The 22,900-nt window shown below is 43.4% G+C and overlaps 1 protein-coding gene across 2 annotated transcripts in view; it reads left to right on the forward strand.

Moving 5' to 3' along the window:
* The window catches only part of LOC115109697 (dynamin-1-like protein), a 32,524-nt gene extending 14,235 nt beyond the window's left edge, over positions 1-18,289 (forward strand). Inside the window, exons 10-19 of one of the 2 annotated variants that reach the window (XM_029634933.2) lie at positions 3,604-3,724; positions 7,676-7,831; positions 7,969-8,058; positions 8,164-8,256; positions 8,372-8,425; positions 8,679-8,750; positions 9,456-9,617; positions 15,864-15,973; positions 16,186-16,345; positions 17,691-18,289. In XM_029634933.2, the coding sequence (XP_029490793.1) occupies positions 3,604-3,724; positions 7,676-7,831; positions 7,969-8,058; positions 8,164-8,256; positions 8,372-8,425; positions 8,679-8,750; positions 9,456-9,617; positions 15,864-15,973; positions 16,186-16,345; positions 17,691-17,747 (1,075 nt within the window). In that variant the 3' untranslated portion in view covers positions 17,748-18,289. The remainder of the gene's footprint in view (positions 1-3,603; positions 3,725-7,675; positions 7,832-7,968; positions 8,059-8,163; positions 8,257-8,371; positions 8,426-8,678; positions 8,751-9,455; positions 9,618-15,863; positions 15,974-16,185; positions 16,346-17,690) is intronic. The other variant, XM_029634934.2, reaches the window with a different exon arrangement.
* Positions 18,290-22,900: the final 4,611 nt, after the last annotated feature.

The raw sequence follows: 22,900 nt of genomic DNA on the forward strand, positions 1-22,900 counted from the left end.
ACTTCCTCAGTGGTAGGGAGGCGAGCAGGCCAGAGGTGGATGAACGCAGTGCCCTTGTTTGGGTGTAGGGCCTGATCAGAGCCTGGAGGTACTGAGGTGCCGTTCCCCTCACAGCTCCGTAGGCAAGCACCATGGTCTTGTAGCGGATGCGAGCTTCAACTGGAAGCCAGTGGAGAGAGCGGAGGAGCGGGGTGACGTGAGAGAACTTGGGAAGGTTGAACACCAGACGGGCTGCGGCGTTCTGGATGAGTTGTAGGGGTTTAATGACACAGGCAGGGAGCCCAGCCAACAGCGAGTTGCAGTAATCCAGACGGGAGATGACAAGTGCCTGGATTAGGACCTGCGCCGCTTCCTGTGTGAGGCAGGGTCGTACTCTGCGGATGTTGTAGAGCATGAACCTACAGGAACGGGCCACCGCCTTGATGTTATTTGAGAACGACAGGGTGTTGTCCAGGATCACGCCAAGGTTCTTAGCGCTCTGGGACGAGGACACAATGGAGTTGTCAACCGTGATGGCGAGATCATGGAACGGGCAGTCCTTCCCGGGAGGAAGAGCAGCTCCGTCTTGCCGAGGTTCAGCTTGAGGTGATGATCCGTCATCCACACTGATATGTCTGCCAGACATGCAGAGATGCGATTCGCCACCTGGTCATCAGAAGGGGGAAAGGAGAAGATTAATTGTGTGTCGTCTGCATAGCAATGATAGGAGAGACCATGTGAGGTTATGACAGAGCCAAGTGACTTGGTGTATAGCGAGAATAGGAGAGGGCCTAGAACAGAGCCCTGGGGGACACCAGTGGTGAGAGCACGTGGTGAGGAGACGGATTCTCGCCACGCCACCTGGTAGGAGCGACCTGTCAGGTAGGACGCAATCCAAGCGTGGGCCGCGCCGGAGATGCCCAACTCGGAGAGGGTGGAGAGGAGGATCTGATGGTTCACAGTATCGAAGGCAGCCGATAGGTCTAGAAGGATGAGAGCAGAGGAGAGAGAGTTAGCTTTAGCAGTGCGGAGCGCCTCCGTGATACAGAGAAGAGCAGTCTCAGTTGAATGACTAGTCTTGAAACCTGACTGATTTGGATCAAGAAGGTCATTCTGAGAGAGATAGCGGGAGAGCTGGCCAAGGACGGCACGTTCAAGAGTTTTGGAGAGAAAAGAAAGAAGGGATACTGGTCTGTAGTTGTTGACATCGGAGGGATCGAGTGTAGGTTTTTTCAGAAGGGGTGCATTGAAGATGGGTCGTGGCTGGGTCTTCCAGCATGACAACTACCTGAAACACACAGCTAGGGCAACTAAGGAGTGGCTCCGTAAGAAGCATCTCAAGGTCCTGGAGTGGCCTAGCCAGTCTCCAGACCTAAACCCAATAGAAAATCTTTGAAGGGAGCTGAAAGTCCTTATTGCCCAGCAACAGCCCCGAAACCTAAAGGATCTGGAGAAGGTCTGTATGGAGGAGTGGGCCTCCCTGCTGCAGTGTGTGCAAACCTGGTCAAGAACTACAGGAAACGTATGATCTCTGTAATTGCAAACAAAGGTTTCTGTACCAAATATTAAGTTCTGCTTTTCTGATGTATCAAATACTTATGTCATGCAATAAAATGCAAATTAATTACTAAAAATCCTACAATGTGATTTTCTGGATTTTTGTTTTAGATTCCGTCTCTCACAGTTGAAGTGTACCTATGATAAAAATTACAGACCTCTACATGCTTTGTAAGTAGGAAACACTGCCGATTTTGCAGGTTATCAAATACTTGTTCTCCCCACTGTGTGTGTGTCTGTATATGTATGTACACACACACACAGTGGGGCAAAAAAGTATTTAGTCAGCCACCAATTGTGCAAGTTCTCCCACTTAAAAAGATGAGGCCTGTAATTTTCATCATAGGTACACTTCAACTATGACAGACAAAATGAGAGAAAGAAAATCACATTGTAGGATTTTTAACGTAACCTGCGCGACCTCGATATTTACATGCTACGCATGAGGAGCACGGGCCACTACAGGAGTTCCGCCGGTCAGATCTCTTCACTTTGATATCCTGATGCGCCAAACCCAGCGAGCTTGACATTTCTACGTTTTTGGGCTGCGCATCAGCCGCCTTCCTTCCGACCGGAGGCCTTATATCGCGACATAACCACAATGCAACACAATCGTGGAGCAAATTCCCATTAACTCCTCATGTCTAGCTTTTAACCCAGCCTTAGTTGAACGAGCGGATGTTCGGCGTAATCAACAGACTTTCCTACTGATGGGCCCTTCGGAACGCTCCGAACCGGTGACGGAAAACGGGGTAAATTGCTACTTCAAGGGGTCCCTTGACCCAGCCTGTACTCCTTGGAGCTCACAGTGTTTGAAAATGTTGTACGGCAGCCAGTGGCAAAAACTCCCAACTCCCAGTGGAGAAACCCTGGGAGGACCCGGCTCCTTTGAGTGGCCCTTCCTCTGAGGCTGTACTGGGTCAAGATAAGAAGATTTCGCCAGTGGTACCCAACCCACTGGCGGCACCTTTTTTCGGTTCTCAGGAAGTGCATCCTGCATTATTTAGCTCACTTGGCCTGGTTTGGCATGTCCAGGTTTTTAAAAATTTGTTTTCACTGTACTCTATCCCATTGTTGGGTGTTGGGGTCCTGTCTACAAGGCCCCTTTAATTCTAGGTTTATTGCCTTCTTTCTTGTTATATACCCTTTGTTGGCAATGACAGAGGTCAAATGTTTTCTGTAAGTCTTCACAAGGTTTTCACACACTGTTGCTGGTATTTTGGCCCATTCCTCCATGCAGATCTCCTCTAGAGCAGTGATGTTTTGTGGCTGTTGCTGTCTTGTATGTCTTCCATTTCCTAATAATTGCTCCCACAGTTGATTTCTTCAAACCAAGCTGCTTACCTATTGCAGTTTCAGTCTTCCCAGCCTGGTGCAGGTCTACAATTTTGTTTCTGGTGTCCTTTGACAGCTCTTTGGTCTTGGCCATAGTGGAGTTTGGAGTGTGACTGTTTGAGGTTGTGGACAGGGGTCTTTTTTATACTGATAACAAGTTCAAACAGGTGCCATTAATACAGGTAACGAGTGGAGGACAGAGGAGCCTATTAAAGAAGAAGTTGCAGGTCTGTGAGAGCCAGAAATCTTGCTTGTTTGTAGGTGACCAAATACTTATTTTCCACCATAATTTGCAAATAAATTCATTAAAAATCCTACAATGTGATTTTCTGGATTTTTTTTCTCATTTCGCCTGTCATAGTTGAAGTGTACCTATGATGAAAATTACAGGCCTCTCTCATCTTTTTAAGTAGGAGAACTTGCACAATTGGTGGCTGACTAAATACTTTTTTGCCTCAGTGTGTGTGTATATATATATATTTATTATTATTTTATTTTTTTCATTTATTTGAAGAGATAGATGAAGGATGGAGAACCTTTTTCAAACATCCTTGTACCTCTAGATACCAGAAGGGGGCATACAACTATAGCATCACAAGTCAACCAATTTGAAGCTTTTGCAGTGTAGTGGGAAGATTACTACGTGAGCTAAATGAACTAGGCTAATACGTTGATCACAAATGTTAAACATTTTGTTGCTTGTATATGTAACAGTGGACCATTCTCTTTCAGGTGTGGTGGAGCGCGAATCTGTTATATTTTCCATGAGACTTTTGGTCGGACGCTGGAGTCTGTGGACCCACTAGGAGGTCTGACCACCATAGATGTGCTGACAGCTATTAGGAATGCTACGGTGAGTGTGCAATGCTATATACTGTATTGTGCGCTACTAAACTGAACAAAAATATAAACGCAACATGTAAAGTGTTGGTATATTCTTATTGCCTGGGCCTGGCTCCCCAGTGGTTGGGCCTATGCCCACGCCCCTGCCCAGTCATGTGAAATCCATAGATTAGAACCGAACACATTTATTTATATCCTTTTTATGAACTGTAACTCTGTAAAATCATTCATTGTTACATGTTGTGTTTTTGTATATTTTTGTTCAGTATGTTTATCTATACAGACTCATATTTACAGTCGTATGAACAAGTTTGGGCACCCCTGACAATTTCCATGATTTCCATTTATAAATAATTGGGTGTTTGGATCAGCAATTTCATGTTGATTTATCAAATAACTGATGGACACAGTAATATTTCAGTAGTGAAATGAGGTTTATTGGATTAACAGAAAATGTGCAATATGCATCAAAACAAAATTAGACTGGTGCATAAATTTGGGCACCCCAATAGAAAAATCACATCAATATTTAGTAGAGCCTCCTTTTGCTAAAATAATAGCCTCTAGATGCTTCCCATAGCCTCTGAGTGTCTGGATTCTGGATGAAGGTATTTTGGACCATTCCTCCTTACAAAACATCTCCAGTTCAGTTAGGTTTGATGGTTGCCGAGCATGGACAGCCCGCTTCAAATTATCCCACAGATTCTCAATGATATTCAGGTCTGGGGACTGGGATGGCCATTCCAGAACATTGCTTCAACTTTGTGACTGATTCTTCAACATTATTCCCAAGAATCTGCTGATATTGAGTGGAATCCATGCCACCCTAAACTTTAACAAGACTCCCAGTACCGGCATTGGCCACACAGCCCCACCATCATGATGGAACCCCCACCAAATTTTACTGTGGGTAGCAAGTGTTTTACCTGGAACGCTGTGTTCTTTTGCCACCATGCATAACGTCCTTCGTAATGACCAAATAACTCAATCTTTGTTTCATCAGTCCACATCACCTTATTACAAAATGAAGCTGGCTTGTCCAAATGTGCGTTTGCATACCTCAAGTGACTCTGTTTGTGGCGTGTGTGCAGGAAAGGCTTCTTCCGCATCACTCTCCCATACAACTTCTCCTTGTGCAAAGTGCGCTGAATTGTTGAACGATGCACAGTGGCACCATCTGCAGCAAGATGATGTTGTAGGTCTTTGGAGGTGGTCTGTGGGCTGTTTTTGACCGTTCTCACCATCCTTTGCCTCTCCGCTTTTTGTAGCCTTCCTCTAAACCATAATGTTGAACAATCTTTGTTTTCAGGTCATTTGAGAGTTGTTTTGAGGCCCCCGTGTTGCCACTCTTCAGAGGAGAGTCAAAGAGAACAACAACTTGCAACTGGCCTTAAATACATTTTTCTCATGATTGGGTGCACTTGTCTATGAAGTTCAAGGCTTAATGAGCTCACCAAACCATTTGTGTGTTCCAATTAATCAGTGCTAAGTAGTTACAGGTATTCAAATCAGAATGACAAGGGTGCCCACATTTTTGCATAGCCTATTTTTCACATCTGATTTAATTTCATACAACTTAATATTGCTACACTAAACATCTTTGTCTTGACAATACCCCAGTACTCAGCTTTTATTAGAAAATTATTGGCATGCCACTGCGATCATTTTCTGTGACGACAGAGTAAATGATTATGCAGCCTCAGTGGGGTGCCCAAACTTTTTCATGCGACTGTAGCTGTATTGGATGGCAGGTAGTTTAGTGGTTAGAGCGTTGGGCCAGTAAACAAAAGGTTGCAAGATCGAATCCCCGAACTGACACGGTAAAAATCTGTCAATCTGCCCCTGAACAAGGCCGTTAATCCACTGTTCCTAGGACGTCATTGTAAGTAAGAATTTGTTCTTAACTTCTTGCGTCGAGCCATCCCGGATCCAGGATCGTGAATACAGCCTCAAGCTCATTACCATAACGCAACGTTAACTATTCATGAAAATCGCAAATGAAATGAAATGAATCTATTTGCTCTCAAGTTTAGCCTTTTGTTAACAACACTGTCATCTCAGATTTTCAAAATATGCTTCTCAACCATTGCAAAACAAGCATTTGTGTAACAGTATTGATAGCTAACGTAGCATTTAGCGTTAGCATTCAGCAGGCAACATTTTCACAAAAACCAGAAAAGCATTCAAATAAAATCATTTACCTTTGAAGAACTTCGGATGTTTTCAATGAGGAGACTCTCAGATAGCAAATGTTCAGTTTTTCCTGAAAGATTATTTGTTTAGGACAAATCGCTCCGTTTTCTGCGTCACGTTTAGCTACGAAAAAAAACCTGTATCCAGGATTGTGTAAATCTATCCGCAAGCTCATTAGCATAACACAACGTTAACTATTCATGAAAATCGCAAATGAAATGAAATTAATCTATTTGCTCTCAAGCTTAGCCTTTTGTTAACAACACTCATCTCAGATTTTCAAAATATGCTTTTGAACCATAGCTAAACAAGCATTTGTGTAACAGTATTGATAGCCTAGCATAGGATTATGCCTCTCTTTCAGCATGCAACATTTTCCACAAAAACCAGAAAAGTATTCAAATAAAATCATTTACCTTTTGAAGAACTTCGGATGTTTTCAATGAGGAGACTCTGTTAGATAGCAAATGTTCCGTTTTTACAAAAAATATTGTCGACTAATCGCTCCGTTTTGTTCATCACGTTTGGGTAAGGAAAAAAAATATATATATATTACGTCATTAAAACGAACTTTTTTCCAAATTAACTCCATAAGACAGAAACATGGCAAACCGATGTTTAGAATCAATCCTCAAGGTGTTTTTCACATATCTATCGACGATAAAATCCATCGTGGCAGTTGACTTTCTCTTCTGAAGAAATGGAACGCGCATAGACCTAGAGATTATGCAATAATTTCGACACAGGACACCGGGCGGGACACCAGGTAAATGTAGTCTCTTATGGTCAATCTTCCAATGATATGCCTACAAACACGTCACAATGCTGCAGACACCTCGGAAACGACAGAAAGCGCAGGCTCATTCCTGGCACATTCACAGCCATATAAGGAGACATTGGAACACAGCGCCTTCAGAATCTGGGGCATTTCCTGTATGAAACTTCATCATGGTTTCGCCTGTAGCATTAGTTCTGGGGCACTCACAGATAATATCTTTGCAGTTTTGGAAACGTCAGAGTTTTGTCTTTCCAAGGCTGTCAATTCCATGCATAGTCGAGCATCTTTTCGTGACAAAATATTGCGCTTAAAACGGGCACGTCTTTTTATCCAATAATGACATAGCGCCCCCATAGGTTGAAGAGGTTAACTGACTTGCCTAGTTAAATAAATAAAAATGTTCGTTTGCAGAGTAGAATGATTAAATCAAATGTATTTATATAGCCCTTCTTACATCAGCTGATATCTCAAAGTGCTGTACAGAAACCCAGCCTAAAACCCCAAACAGCAAGTAATGCAGGTGTAGAAGCACGGTGGCTAGGAAAAACAACCTAGAAAGGCCAAAACCTAGGAAGAAACCTAGAGAGGAACCAGGCGATGAGGGGTGGCCAGTCCTCTTCTGGCTGTGCCGGGTGGAGATTATAACAGAACATGGCCAAGATGTTCAAATGTTTACAAATGACCAGCATGGTCAAATAATAATCAGTGGTTGTCGAGGGTGCAGCAAGTCAGCACCTCAGGAGTAACTGTCAGTTGGCTTTTCATAGCCGATCATTGACAGTATCTCTACCGCTCCTGCTGTCTCTAGAGAGTTGAAAACAGCATGTCTGGGACAGGTAGCACGTCCAGTGAACAGGTCAGGGTTCCATAGCCGCAGGCAGAACAGTTGAAACTGGAGCAGCAGCACGGATTTATTGTGAGTTGTGATGAGTTGCGGGTTGTTAGCCAGCGCGGCTGTTGGGTAATGTAGTCGTCTGTCTGTGTGTGTAGGGCCCGCGGCCTGCCCTGTTTGTGCCCGAGGTGTCGTTTGAGCTGCTTGTGAAGAGACAGGTAAAGAGACTGGAGGATCCCAGTCTGCGCTGTGTAGAGCTGGTCCACGAGGAGATGCAGAGGATCATCCAACACTGCTCCAACTACAGCACACAGGTAGACTAGACACACACACACACAGCAACTGCAGCACCCAGGTAGCCTGTTCATACACACATTCACATCAACAACACTTGCTATGACTCTTGACATCTGGCCACAGTCACTGATGAGTGTTATCTTTCTCTCTCCAGGAGCTGTTGAGGTTTCCAAAGCTCCACGATGCCATAGTAGAAGTGGTCACGTCCCTCCTCAGGAAACGGTTACCGGTCACCAATGAGATGGTGAGACGTTTTTCCACTGCATTTCAAATGGATTCTTCTTGAATGTTCTCTGCTCCACTTGTAGTGCGTTTGCTTATCTTTAGTGTACTCATTCCAACTCCTCAGGTTCACAACCTGGTGGCCATAGAGTTGGCCTATATTAACACCAAGCACCCTGACTTTGCTGATGCCTGTGGCCTCATGAACAACAACATAGAGGTAAGAAACATTCACAGCTTTAGAAATAACTTCATTCTGTGTTTTCTAACTTTCTTATAAAGTACAAGAAGTGTTGTAACTGCGTTGTTAATCAGTAGTAATGGTCGTCTCCTAGGAACAGAGACGCAACAGAATGAGAGAGCTTCCGTCCTCGGTTCCCAGGGAAAAGGTAACCGAACACACTCAAGAGACTCTCCCTCTTTCATTGTGCTTAAATTTGTTGAATTGCTACAAAGACTGTTTCTTTACTGCGCCAAGTGAAGATTTCTACCTTTTACAGCAGAGATATAAGCCATATGTTGTTTTGATTCCACACCAGACTGTCGCAGCTCATTCAGTAAAGTTTTTCTTCCGTTGCTGGCTTTTTAGGTCCTATTTCGAACTCTGTCCACTCTTCCTCCTCTCTCTCTCTCTCTCTCTAGTCCTTTAAGGGCCCAGGTGGTCAGTCTCTCTCCCCCACTGAGCTTCCTCCCCCCGAGGGAGAGGGACCCAAGGTGTGTCACTGTGTGCCACTCAACCACCCAATGCCTGCATGGCCCTGCCTGCATCCTACCTCAACCAAGATTGGGGCCCATTTCATTTCCGGAAGTTAACTGAAAATCAGTTCAGTTAATTTCCTGAATTTACTGAATTGCAATGGACTTTCCACTGACCCACCCTCATACTCCCCTCTGCAAACCTGTAGACGATCCTACTTTGTGTAGGGCGCAATTCTGAATTCCCCTCATCTGTTCCCCTTCAATGTCCCACAGATGTGTTTTAATAAATTGATGAGCCCCCACCCTAACTAACTCCACCCCCTGAGGATGACCTTTTGATTCTGGCAATACATTCCCCATCTTACACCTCTTTCCGGCATGTGTGCTTCTATACGGAGGAAGGGTCCTGGAGTGATCTTTTTGTACGATATGGCCCTGCCTCTGTCAGAGTGCCGTTTTTAATCCAGAAAGTCAGTATATGTATCTACAGACATGGCCGTATAGTCTGTAGATGTTACATCATACAAGCCTAAGGTGATGTAATAGCTCTGACACAAGCATGCTTGATTGTTGCGGTCTTGGAACAGTTCTCTCTTGTAAAATAGATTTTTAATCTCAAGGAGACAACTGTATAAGTAAAGGATGAATCCTTACCATTGAATAAACCACTAGACAGGATCTCTAACCAGTCTGTCTGTCTGTCTATTTCCTTGTCTCTAGGCTGCAGGTGGGGGTCCCCAGGGGGATCAGGATGGAGGGACAGGGAACTGGAGGGGCATGCTGAAGAAGGGAGATGAGGGGATGGGTGGAGATAGATCCATGCTCCAGACCTCCAACCCTGCCAGCCCTCAGAGGGGCCACGCTGTCAACCTGCTGGATGTGGTGGGTAATCACTTCTAGTCAGATACTCAGTCCCAATTCTATCACTATACCTTTTGATGTTTGCAGAACTGTGATCTTGGTTAACCCGAAACTAAAGTCTCACGTAATTAGTCAGCTGCTCGATTAAGTTCTGGGTCCAACACGTGATAGGAGATGGTAGACCGGAACGAGGCGCTCCACCCTCTGCAAGTTATGGGCCGAATGTCTCCTCCCCGTCCAAAAATCAAAAGATGACAACCCGGGGAATTGGAGGGACGCCATGTGCGACTGACGTGTTTTCCGTTTGCTCCCGTGGTATTCTTAAAGTTTATGTGAATTTTGCAGCAGAACCGTATTTATTTTCAAATATTAGTTTGGTGATCCTTTTCCATAAAAACCAAGGCTACTTTGCTTCCGAAAGTCAGCATGTCGACGAAACATAAGGCCAAAAGCATGACTTTGAGAGAACCCGGCCTACAAGACCCACTCTCATCAGCGCCCTCTCCTGAGTCTGAGGACCCGGGGGTCCATCAATTCGAGTCCATCAAACTACTACGCTCTGAGATAGTTGAAATGAAAACGGAGGTGGTTGCTACGATTGAGGCCCGAATACAGGAGGTTTCTGATACTTTAAAAGCAGATTTAACCATCCTGCGGAACGAGACGGTGCCAGCAATCACATCACTCAAAGCAACAACGGCGTAGCACATTACAACGATCGCAGCACTGGAGACCTCCGCTACCAATGTCTCTGACTTACTACATCCCCGGAGGCTGACGTGAAACGCCTGGCTGCAGATTTGAAAAAGGTGTAGGAGAGCTGTGAGTTTAGAGGGATTCTCTCGCCGCAATAACCTGAGACTTGTATCGGTCCCAGAGTCAGCAGAAAAGCCTCGCGCCACGGATTTCATTTCAGGGCTGCTGAAGGATGTTCTTGCCTTAGATGAAAAGCCCCTGATTGATCGTGCCCACCGGTCGCTGCGCCCAAAGCCCCGGGATGGGGAGAGGCCCCGTGACATAATTCTTCAAGTGCACTTTTTTCATGAGAAGATGGAGATTCTCCGACGAGCCCGCAATACCACACTGAGCTTTCAAGGACAGAGCTTCTACATCTACCAGGACTACTCCCCCACTGTTTCCAGGCAGCTCGCAGCTTTCGGACAGGCCAAACGAGTACTATGGGACCATCCAGGTGTGAAGTATGGACTGCGATTCCCGGCCCGTTTATGGATATCTCATGACAGTAAAGACTACACATTTGAGTCTCCGGATGAGGCTATGGCTCACATTCAACGTCACATCAAGAAGTCTTGAACTTGCTTACAGTTCAGCAACTATTGCGTGCGAACTGTGGATAGTAAGTAACCCACCTGTGGTACAATTATGTTTAGTTATAACAGGCTAGTCTTGTATAGTTGGGGAGTTGGCGAACCCATTCAGGCTTATTTGATGTGATCTAATGTTTTGATCATCTAGTGTGCTTGCCTTACAAGCATTCAGTCATTTTTAATTTCATTGTATTAAGGTTTTACTTAACTCCTGTGTTTCTAGGCTGTCTCGCTCACCTATTCAGTTTGTTTACATAGTGTCTCAGTGACTCAAAATATTTTTGGTTATTTGTTTACTGCAACCGTTTGCATTGACCCAGTAAACAGTAAATGCTTCCCGAGGCTACACATTTTTTGGGGTCTCACTTCAATTTTAAAAGTTTTGAGCGACATTTATGCCCAGCAAACGTTCAACGTTGCGCACACAGTTTTTTGGTATTGGTTGTAAGTTGTCTCAGTGTCAAACTAGACTATTATTATTATTATTATTATTATTATTATTGATGGTCTTATTACGATTTCATTCAAATTAGGTTTTTGGCTGAGAGCCTTTATACATTTTATTTATTTTCTCTCTCAATACCTGTTATAAGACTGGGAATATAATTATACACATCTACAAGTGGTGCTTTTGTAATTTCATTTATACAAGGGATTCACTTTTTAAAATTTAAAAATCTCTCTTTTTGCTGTTTGATCCACTAACAAAACGCGACTTTAAAGAGCGGGACTGTGGGTTTAGGTTTAAGGTCGCACTCTCACAGACATACTGTGCGAAGAGAACATGTTCTATTTAGGCTTATACCTCGTTTGGGGTTGAATTGTTCAGTTCTGATGTTGTCATTCAGTCTTTTTTTGTTTTTTTTCTGTACTTTTTCATCTACCACCGTACATTTACTCTGAGACAAGTTATTCTGGGGTTTTTGGGTGCTCATTGCTTTTCCATTCTATGCTCCTCTTGTTTTGGCTAGTGTTTATGCTCCCAATTGGGATGACACAAGTTTCATTTCTTCCTTTTTGTCTGCTATTCCCAATTTAGATTCTCATTTGTTGATTTTAGGGGGGATTTCAACTGTAAAATGTCCCCAGTTCTTGACAAGTCCTCATGAATAACTACAGGCCCATCTAAATGTGCCCTACTTATTCAATCCTTTCTTCAGAAATATGCTATGTTTGAGGCCTGGCGTTTCCTACATCCTACAGATAGACCGTATTCCTTTTATTCTCATGTTCATCAAACATACTCCCGGGTTGATTACTTCTTTTTGGACAAAAAACTTCTGCCTAACCTTCAGCGGTGTACTTACGAGAGTATTGTTATTTCTGACCATTCACCATTAATGCTTGAGTTAGTTTCCCCAGCGACCTCATGTGTTATCAATGGCGCCTCAACCCCATTTTACTCTCAGAAAAGGATTTTGTCAATTTAATTTCTTCTGATATCACCTTGTTCCTAGAAACTAATTCAACACCAGGTATGTCCTGCTCTACCATATGGGAGTCTCTCAAAGCATACCTACGTAGCCAAATTATTTTATACAGCCAACCAAAACAGAGTTCGCTCTCAGCGACTTCGGGACCTGAGCGAGTCCATAGCCACATTGGATGAGAAGTATGCTACGGATCCTTCCACTGATCTGCATAAAGAGCGCCAACTACTCCAATCTGAATTTGATGAGCTTTCTACCAAGCAAGCTGAACAGTTACTCTTGCGAGCTCGATACAAAGTTTATGAACAAGGCGACAAGGCCAGTAAACTCCTTGCACATCAGATCCGTAAATCTGAGGCCTCACATTTAATCCCACAGATAAGGACCCCGTCTGGTGCCACCACAGTTATACATAAAGAGATCAATGATCAATTCAAACAATTTTACTCTGCTCTATACACTTCTGAATCCCCTCAAGACCCTTTGCTGATTGATTCCTTCTTTAATGGCTTGAATATGCCTTCAATTGATAGACTCCCATGACTGTCTAGAAGAAGAATTTACACCCGAGGAGATTGCAACAGCAGTGTCCGCAATGAAAAGTGGTAAATCACCGGGTCCGGATGGTTTTTCAACCGAATTTTACAGGACGTGTTCTGGTCTGCTTTGCCCATTCTTGTCTCGACTATTTGCAGAGTGCCTTAATACCTCAAAGCTACCGCCTAGTCTTCATCAGGCTTCAATTTCATTACTATTAAAGAAAAACAAAGACCCCCTGTAATGTGGATCCTATCACCCAACCTCACTTTTAAACTGTGATTACAAAATCCTAGCCAAGCTTTTAGCCATCTGTATGGAAGGCTCGCTGCACCAAGTAATCCACTCTGACCAGACTGGCTTTGTGAGAAATAAGCATTTGTTTTTCAATATTAGGCGCCTTATGAATATACTGTACTCCCCAGCGGCAGAGGACCCGGAGGTGGTGGTCTCACTTCATGCGGAAAAAGCGTTTGACCGCGTTGAGTGGGATTACCTAACAGCTGCCCTTTATAGATTTGGCTTTGGCCCCAAATTCATTGCGTGGATAAAGATTCTTATTTTTCCCCCATGGCTTCGGTACGGACTAACAACTTGTCCTCTGACTATTTTCCCTTGCACCGCGGATCCAGACAGGGTTGTCCACTCTCCCCCTTGTAGTTTCCTTTGGCAATCGAGCCTCTCGCCATTGCACTACGCTCTAATGATGCCATTCAAGGTATAATCAGGACGGGCTTAGAACAGAAAGTCTCACTATATGCTGACGACCTCCTTTTGTTTATCTCTAACCCTGATACCTCATTGCCACGTGCCTTATCTGTTCTTAAAAAGTTTGGATCAATCTCAGGGTACAAGCTGAATCTAGGCAAGAGTGAGCTTTTTCCTGTAAACAAGGCTGCCTCAAAGTGCTCTTTTACAAGCTCTCAGTTTAGGATTGTCCAGGATCAATTCACCTACTTGGGAGTTAGTGACAAGGAAATATTCAAATTTGTTTCAGGAAATCTTTGTTGCTCTAGCAGACAGTTTGAAACAATCTTTTAATTTTTGGAATTCGCTACTTCTCTCTTATAGGAAGGGTTAATGTCATTAAAATGACAAAAAAAGTGTTTCAATGTTTACCCATTTTTATTCCAAAATCTTTTTTTTATTTCAATGGATCAAACATTCATGCATTTTATTTGGGATGGAAAGGTACCACGGATTGGTAGAAAACATTTACAGAAGCCTAAGTCATTGGGGGGTTTAGCTCTACCAAATTTTCAGACATACTATTGGGCTGCAAATTTCAGAGCCCTTCTGTACTGGCTGTAGACTGATCCTACTGGCCCTAGACTCTGGGTCCAGATGGAGTCTGAATCGTGTAAACCTGCTGCACTTTCCTCTGTGTTGTGCTCGTCTCTCCCAGTATCCCTAGGCAAAAGGTGTGTCAACCCAATTGTAAAGCAGTCCCTTAAAATTTGGAATCAGTTCCGTTTAGCCAATCCCACTTTTTCCGCTATCTCCAGACTAGGAACTTTGTCAGAGCTAACACACCTGAATTTCCCCATAGGCCTGTGAATACAGCTATAGAGAGCATCTTGGAGCTGAACAAGCTTCCTAGGGGTGCAATTTCAGATGTACATGCAATCATTCATGACTTACAGAACCCTTCTTTGGTGCCTTTTAAAGACTTGATGGGAAAAGGATTTGGGGGAGGAACTTGGGGAAGACACCTGGGAATCTGTGCTGCACAGGGTGCACTGTCCTCGTTTAGCACTAGACACAGCCTCATTCAATTCAAGGTGGTTCACCGTATCCACTGGTCGGGGGCCAAACTTGGAAGAATATTCTCTGATTTTGATCCTACCTGTGTCAGATGTAAAGTGGAACCAGCCACACTGTTGCATATGTTTTGGGGCTGTCATAAACTGTCAGGTTTCTGGGAATTAATATTTATATGTGCTCTCTGAAACTAGAAAAAATTCAATTCACGAGGGAACCCCAAACTGTTTAATGAGGCTTGGGCTCCATTCTGGTCTTAATTCAAACAGTCCTTTCTCTGATGGCACTCCTATTAAAACCAAAATAAGCCTGTATTTGTCCCTCCTGTGACTTAAGGGTTGGATGAGCTTTTCTTTGTGTTTTGTCTGGGGGGCATTAAGGTTGATGTTTATTGATTGTGACCCGCGGATGCCTTGTTCATCTTGCCCGGGCAGAGACTGAAGTGGGAGCTTGTTTTTCCCAGTTATTTCTATTTTTACATTTTGTTCACGCCTACATAAAATTATTATTATTATTTTTCTTAAGCATTGTAAACTTTTTTTTTTTGGTCCAGTGGTCTGTGAGTGCTTGCATTTCTCCACCCCTATCCCTTGACTGGTTACAGCAACAATGGTGAGGTGTTTGCTCTGTCCCTGTACTATAGATTGCCCTTTAGCATTCTGCCTGGTGTGTTTAACTTGTCTAAAGTATGGTATCTTTAAAGCTTTTTTTTTTTAATGTATTTGTATTTTTTTCTAGTTGAGTATATTATTTATATTGCTGTGTGTGTGTGTGTGTGTGTGTGTGTGTGTGTGTGTGTGTGTGTGTGTGTGTGTAAAACTTAATAAACAACCTTCGAAATCTTAACGTCTCTAAAAAAACCAGTGACGAAAAACACTGGAACTACTGCTGATCATTACCCCATGCCTTCCATTCCTTCCTGACAGATTCTAGAGTACCGGTTATGTTGATGTAGATCTGTCCACAAGTGATGAGCAGAACTGTGACGTGTAAGCCATTTAATATGGTGGATACTTCTCACTACTCTGCTTATGCCTATCCAACGCCTTCAGATCTGCAGACATTGAAAGGTTAGGGCCAAGGAGGGGTAGGAATGGACTTGGACTAGCTACTGCTCGAAGTCCAAACAAGTTCCATAGCAACACAATGTTAATGACCTCTGAGAAGTAGCACGTAAGTGATTGGTCTGTTTGACTCTGTGTATCCTCCAGCCTGTTCCCGTTTCCAGGAAGCTGTCTTCTCGAGAGCAGAGGGACTGTGAGGTCATCGAGAGACTCATCAAGTCCTACTTCCTCATCGTCAGGAAAAACATCCAGGACAGGTATGGTGCTGCTCTGCTTTACTTGCTGTTAGACTCACTCTCCTGTGGTTTCTGTACGATGTTAAAATAGTTTGTTTCTTTCTACTTGGTGCCATCTCGATTGCTTAAAGATCTGTTGTTTCCTGCACTTAAGAGTCCCAATTTTTTTCTCAATCTCACTCTCTCATCCACCCTTTCAATACTTCTCTCTCCCTTTGCGCTCCTCCCTGCAGCGTGCCCAAGGCGGTGATGCACTTCTTAGTGAACCATGTGAAAGACAGCCTGCAGAGTGAGCTGGTGGGTCAGCTGTATAAGGCAGGTCTGTTAGATGACCTGCTCACTGAGTCTGAAGACATGGCCCAGAGACGCAATGAGGCTGCAGACATGCTCAAGGTAATGTGTGTGTGTGCGCATGTGTATACGTACGCATACTATTTGTATCTAAACTCAACAAAAAAAGAAACGTCCCTTTTTCAGGATCCTGTCTTTCTAAGATCATTTGTAAAAATCCAAATAACTTCACAGATCTTCATTGTAAAGGGTTTAAACACTGTTTCCCATGCTGTTCAATGAACCATAAACAATTAATGAACATGCACCTGTGAAAGTCATTAAGACACTAACAGCTTACGAAGGTAGGCAATTAAGGTCACAGTTATGAAAACTTAGGGCACTAAAGAGGCCTTTCTACTGACTGACAAACACCAAAAGAACGATTCCCAGGGTCCCTGCTCATCTGCGTGAACGTGACTTAGGCATGCTGCAAGGAGGCATGAGGACTGCAGATGTGGTCAGGGCAATGTCCATACTTTGAGACGCCTAAGACAGCGCTACAGGACTGACAGCTGATCGTCCTCGCAGTGGCAGACCACGTGTAACAACACCTGCACAGGATCGGTACATCCGAACACACCAGCGGGACAGGTACAGGATGGCAACAACTGCCCGAGTTACACCAGGAATGCACAATCCCTCCATCAGTGCTCAGACTGTCAGCAATAGTCTGAGAGAGGCTGGACTGAGGGCTTGTAGGCCTGTTGTAAAGCAGGTCCTCACCAGACATCACCGGCAACAACGTTGCCTATGGGCACAAACCCACCGTCGCTGGACCAGACAGGACAGGCAAAAAGTGCTCTTCACTGATGAGTCGCGGTTTTGGCAATCAACGCTGTGCGTTACAGGGAAGACATTCTCCTCCCTCATGTAGTACCCTTCCTGCAGGCTCATCCTGACATGGCTCATCCTGACATGACCCATGGCCACCAACCATACTGCTTGTCCTGTGCGTGATTTCCTGCAAGAACCCGGATCTCAATCCCATTGAGCAAATCTGGGACCTGTTGGATCAGAGGGCTAGGGCAATTCCTCCCAGAAATGTCTGAAAACTTGCAGGTGCCTTGGTGGAAGAGTGGAGTAACATCTCACAGCAAGAACTGGAAAATCTGGTGCAGTCCATGAGATGCACTGCAGTACTTAATGCAGCTGGTGGCCACACCAGATACTGACTGTTACTTTTGATTTTGACCTCCCCTTTGTTCAGGGACACACTATTCATTTCTGTTAGTCACATGTCTGTGGAACTTGTTCAGCTTGTCTGTTTGTTGAATCTTATGTTCATACAAATATTTACATGTTAAGTTTGCTAAAAAAATTAAACGCAGTTGACAGTGAGAGGACGTTTCTTTTCTTGCTGAATTTCTATGAAAGTTTTGACCCCCTCTCCATCCTATGTCCACAGGCCTTGCAGAAAGCCAGTCAGGTGATTGCTGAGATCAGAGAAACACACCTGTGGTGAGGGCCTCTACCTCCATACACTCTCCCTCCCACATGGACATTACATTACATTTAAGTCATTTAGCAGACGCTCTTATCCAGAGCGACTTACTATGCCCTATACTCTTCCCCTAAGCCCTGTTCTCTCAAACCTTCCTGGACTGCAGTGCAGAGATGGCCAACTTAAATGCACTGGTGTCAATTTATTGAAAGCGTCTCAATTCTCCATCCTTCTCCTGAAGTGTGCACACGCAGTCTTGGATTTAAAGCGTTAGATTAGTGTTAGCATTGGCAGGAGGGAGTTTCCCCTATTGTTAATTCCATGACAGGGAGTGAAGTGCACACTTTGAGATGGGTGGAGAATCGGGAGGTACGTTTTGAATATAGTTTTATTATGTATTATGTACACATCTTTGCCTGCACCACAAACACACACACAAGCTCTACTGTCCAAATTATCTTTCATATGTAAGTACAGTAAATACCATGTAAGGTGTGTGGCATACCTAAAGAAGGTTTGTCCCTAAATGTAGTTAAAATAAAGCTAGAAATGGCAAACCTTAATGTTTACTGTAGTCTCTGGCTGGATGCTGTGTTTTAAATGCTGTCTGTTTTGATCATGGTTGTGTATCTACATGTGTCGCTGTCTATGCTACTGTTGAACATGTCATTACATGGCAATTCATTTGCGTTGATTTTCCCAGAGAGAAATACCACTCTTTCACACATACTTTTTGGGTCAGTTTGTGTGATTTGTTGTATTTTTCAACTAACATGTAAATGTATGCTACACACACAGTCTCATGATTAGTTTACTCCTGACCATGCCTAAACACTAAATGTGTTTACAACTACTGAATTATCCATGGCCCATGTGATATATATTTGTTTTTCTTGGTGTCTCTCACTGGCAAATTAAAATTTGGTATAGTAGTATGTGAATTTAGTTAACACCCACAAAACAGGGACACCTGTTTTGTTACTCCCCTCTTACCCTCAGAACAGCCTCAATTTGTCAGGGCTTGGACTGTACAAGGTGTCGAAAGCGTTCCACAAGTATGCCGGCCCATGTTGACTCCAACGCTTCCCACAGTTGTCAAGTTGGCTGGATGTCCGTAGGGTGGTGGCCCATTGCTGATACACACGGGAAACCTGAGCGTGAAAAAGCCAGCAACATTGCAGTTCTTGACACTCAAACCAGTGTACACCTGGCATTTACCTTACTTGGTTTAAAGGCACATAAATATTTTGTCTTGCCCATTCACCCTCTGTGTTTCATTCAATCTCAAGGCTTAATCCTTTGACAAGTTTATTTTAAAAAGTATGTATATCCCTTAAACTACTACTAGTTTGTTGTAGCAATCAACACATTAGCATCATTTCATACATCACCATATCAGTTCTCGCTCGTGTCCACTGAGATGTTGGGCCCACCCTGCAACCTCATTAGATAACACTAGGCTGGCCTCTTGCTAGTTGTCATTCATTCGAGGAGCTGAAGCTCATTGGTTAGAACTTGAATTGCTACGGGGTCGGCCCACGTGGGGGAAAATGGCGTGGCACAGCGTTAAGAAAAGCTATGCCAGACAGAACACACATCATGGACCGATCCCTAGCGTCGTGGTGGTTCACCTGACTAGCGATTGCTCCTTTACCTCACCTGGCCCATCTTCTTGACGTGAACTTTGATGCTGAAAGGGGCAGGAAAGAATTCCAGCTTAATCTCCAACCTGCCATGCTCGCCAAGTAGCCAGGTAGTAAGCCAGCCCTGTGGTGCCAATGGATGTCAATTACAGCAGTTTTGTTCATTCTAATTATCTACTCTTCACTCAAGTGTGCATTTGTTCACTCTCCCTCACTCATGTAAAATCATTGGATTGGTGCAATCATGACCAGTCCATTCCTTTTGAGTCTGTGAGGGGGAGTGTTTGAGTACACACTTTGGGACTGCAGATGTGGTCCACTTACAACTCAAGTGTGAATGAGTACTGGTTTCAGTCAGATGTCAAGTTCAGTGCAATCAATCCGGTGTAAGTGTTTTTAGGCTCTTTTTTTGTAATAATGGGGAATTGTTTCATTCTGCAATTTCAGACCACACCATGTTGTCAGGTTCTCCTTTTAAAATTAATAGGAGCTAGTGCATAGATGCTACATACAGTGCAGATACACAGATGCTGTGTAAACAATGGATATGAATGGTGAAATGATCAGGGGTTGGGAAGCTATAGTTTAGCTACATGCTTCGGACAGAGAAGTGTAGGGCGGGAGATGCAACTGAAATTGTGGGTGGGGAGAGAGGACAGAGGAGGCTTGACTTGAAGCACTGGGCATCTTGCTATGAAATGCATTATCTGAATTAGGCTCGCACAATTATACCTATGGAGTAGCGGCTTCCAAGAGTTGGCTTAACATTGGACCAGAGCAAACGTTAGCTAGCTAACAAGCTTGCGTGTGCAGAGCAGCACCAGAATTAAAATAAAAACATCTTCCCTTTTTGTAATGCTTTTAAAATAACGGTTCTGTTCTGGAACAGGATAAATTACTTTCTTTCCCAGTTCTGATTCTGTTCCTCTACAAATGTCATTATTTTCAGTTCTGTTTCAGCCAGGTTTTCTGCATTATTGTATAATTGGGTATCAATGGATAATGAAAGACTTGTTCAAATAAATGATTGTTCCACTGTTAAAGGACTGATTATGACCATGACCATCCCTGGTTGAGGGTTTGAAAGGAATGATGAGAAAAATAGTTAATGGAATAGAAACCAGTGACTGCCTAATTAAGATGAAAACCAAAATTATAGGTCTTGTTCATTGGGCACGAAGTTGAAGAAACTGTTCAAATGTTTGTCTCCCGCTTGTTTCCATTTCGTACCCTAATAAACATGAATTATTATGTCTCTCAAAGTCCAAAATCCCGAACCTCAGTGTTTCCTTACCTTTGGTGATCCTGGACCCGAGTGAGAAGCTGGTTCATTTGTAAGGTCACACATACTGTAAGTCCAGCTATAAGCATTTAAACAACTTTTAGTTACTGTAGAGGAAACCTGTACAAGTGTAGTCCATTGGAGAGATGGAGAGGAACATGGTGATACTGTAGAAGAATTCACCTGTTCAGTAGTACTATATGTCACCTCTGGTGTACCCACTGCCTGGGACCTCACATTGTGTAAAAATAAGTCCAAATTTCTACTTGGAGAAAAGACCAATCAAGAGATCTTTCAAATAAACTAAATCCACAATATGTTTGACCCCCTAAAATGTTTGGTAGAAGAGAGAACTTACAGCAACCCTGAGCTGCCATTCCTTCTCCACACAAACCCTCCGCGGAGCGTTTCTCCTACGCATATGTACACAAAACGCACAGTAGTTAGGTGTTTGCTTGTTGTAATGTTTTTTTTAACAGTAAATGCACTGTAGAAATATAAAGTTCATTATTTAATTATATTTCTATGGAAAGCACAGTCACGTGCTAAAACGGCCGACTCACAATCCTGTTTACGAGGGAGATGAGCTCCTCTTCCTCCGGATGAAGTGAGACTCAGAGACTGGCGCTCAGACAGGTCCTTCTCCTGACACTTCCTGTGCATGTCCTGACCACCAGAAAGAAGAAACAGATTTCGTAATGAGAATTGCTTTGGTAAGACATGATATATTACACCATATCACTAGATAGACTATTGTTTTTGGCTTCTGTCTTTTTATTGACTTTCGGCACCTCTTGCTAAATATGACAGATGGCAGCTGGAGGCAAGAGCAAACTTGTCACAAACGGTGAGTTTTCTTACCATGGTTTGTGTGTGTTGGATGGTTCAACTCACTTCAAAATCCACTTTGTCACCATCAGCCATCTTTGGTGCAGAGAGGTTTTGCATGAACCTATAGAAATGAAAAATGTATGGAATAGAATCTCAGTATGCACATTTCGGTAAACTTCAAATGTGATCCTTAATCACATAAAATGAGTCATCCGTCAGGGGAACAGAAAGAGTGGGCAACCCAGAAACAGATGTTTGTGCAGAAATGACTAAGCATGACCAACTGGTGTGACCTGGGAAAACTTGCCCTGAACAGAGTGAGATGGAGGATATTCAACAACCTATGCTCCTTTATAGGAGCCACGGTCTTAAGACTAATCAAGTAAGTCACATTGTCAAATTGAATCTTATGATTTTGTGGTAAATCAAAAACTTACTTTGGTTTAGGCTTAAATCCATCTGGAATTTTAAAATAAAAGTGACTCTTAGCTTGATGATATCATACAAAAGGTTAAGCATTATTATAATTGTGTATGTTAACTGGGATAGAAAAGTCCTTTAGTTTTACTGCATGGGGTCATAAAAGTATAATTATGTAATAAAATATCCATTATATAGAGTTGCATATACACTAGCTCTCAAGAAGCCAAGGGGAGCATACCCAGCCCTAGGGTTCTCAATTGAAGGTATGAATCACAGCTGGCTCCATGTGAACTACAATCCCGACCTGCCGTTTTAACGTTTAGAAATGTTAATAATCCTCGCTTGCTATACAGTTTTGCAAACCTATGTAACGTAACTTTCCTATCAGCAAGAAATAATCTTTCAAATACACTTCTAGTACTCAGTTTAGCAAAGTTGCACATGGCTGTGCTCTCACACCCTCCAGCCGAAGTAGGCTACAACAAATCCTCTCACTTTGCGCTTGCATTTCCATGGGACCATTCTATTCCACATTTCTGCCCTGAAGCAGGTGTAACTCAAAACACAGGCGGGTGCAACTTCGCTAAACTGCGTACAGTAAGTGTATATTTTAAAAATATATTAAGGTTAAGGTCCAAATATTTCCCAACCCGTATCGGAAGCGAGGTGTATTAACGTTTAGAAAGAGCATTTGGGTAGCGTTGGGCAGCTTCGGTGCATTTTCCCCCGGAAAATTAAACAGTACGTGGAATGACCCAATGCAATTTAAATCATGATAAGAGCAACATGCACGGAGTGCCCTCGGAACAACCTCAATTCATTGGGGCATGATGGACTGTACAAGGTGTCGAAAGCGTTCCACGGGGATGCTGGACCATGTTGACGCCAATGCTTCCCACAGTTGTGTCAAGTTGGCTGGATGTCCTTAGGGTGTTAGACCATTCTTGACACAAGGGAAACTATTGTGTGAAAAACCCAGCAGCGTTACAGTTCTT

The sequence above is a fragment of the Oncorhynchus nerka genome, linkage group LG25 (assembly GCF_034236695.1).
Source record: "Oncorhynchus nerka isolate Pitt River linkage group LG25, Oner_Uvic_2.0, whole genome shotgun sequence".
Taxonomy (NCBI): domain Eukaryota; kingdom Metazoa; phylum Chordata; class Actinopteri; order Salmoniformes; family Salmonidae; genus Oncorhynchus; species Oncorhynchus nerka.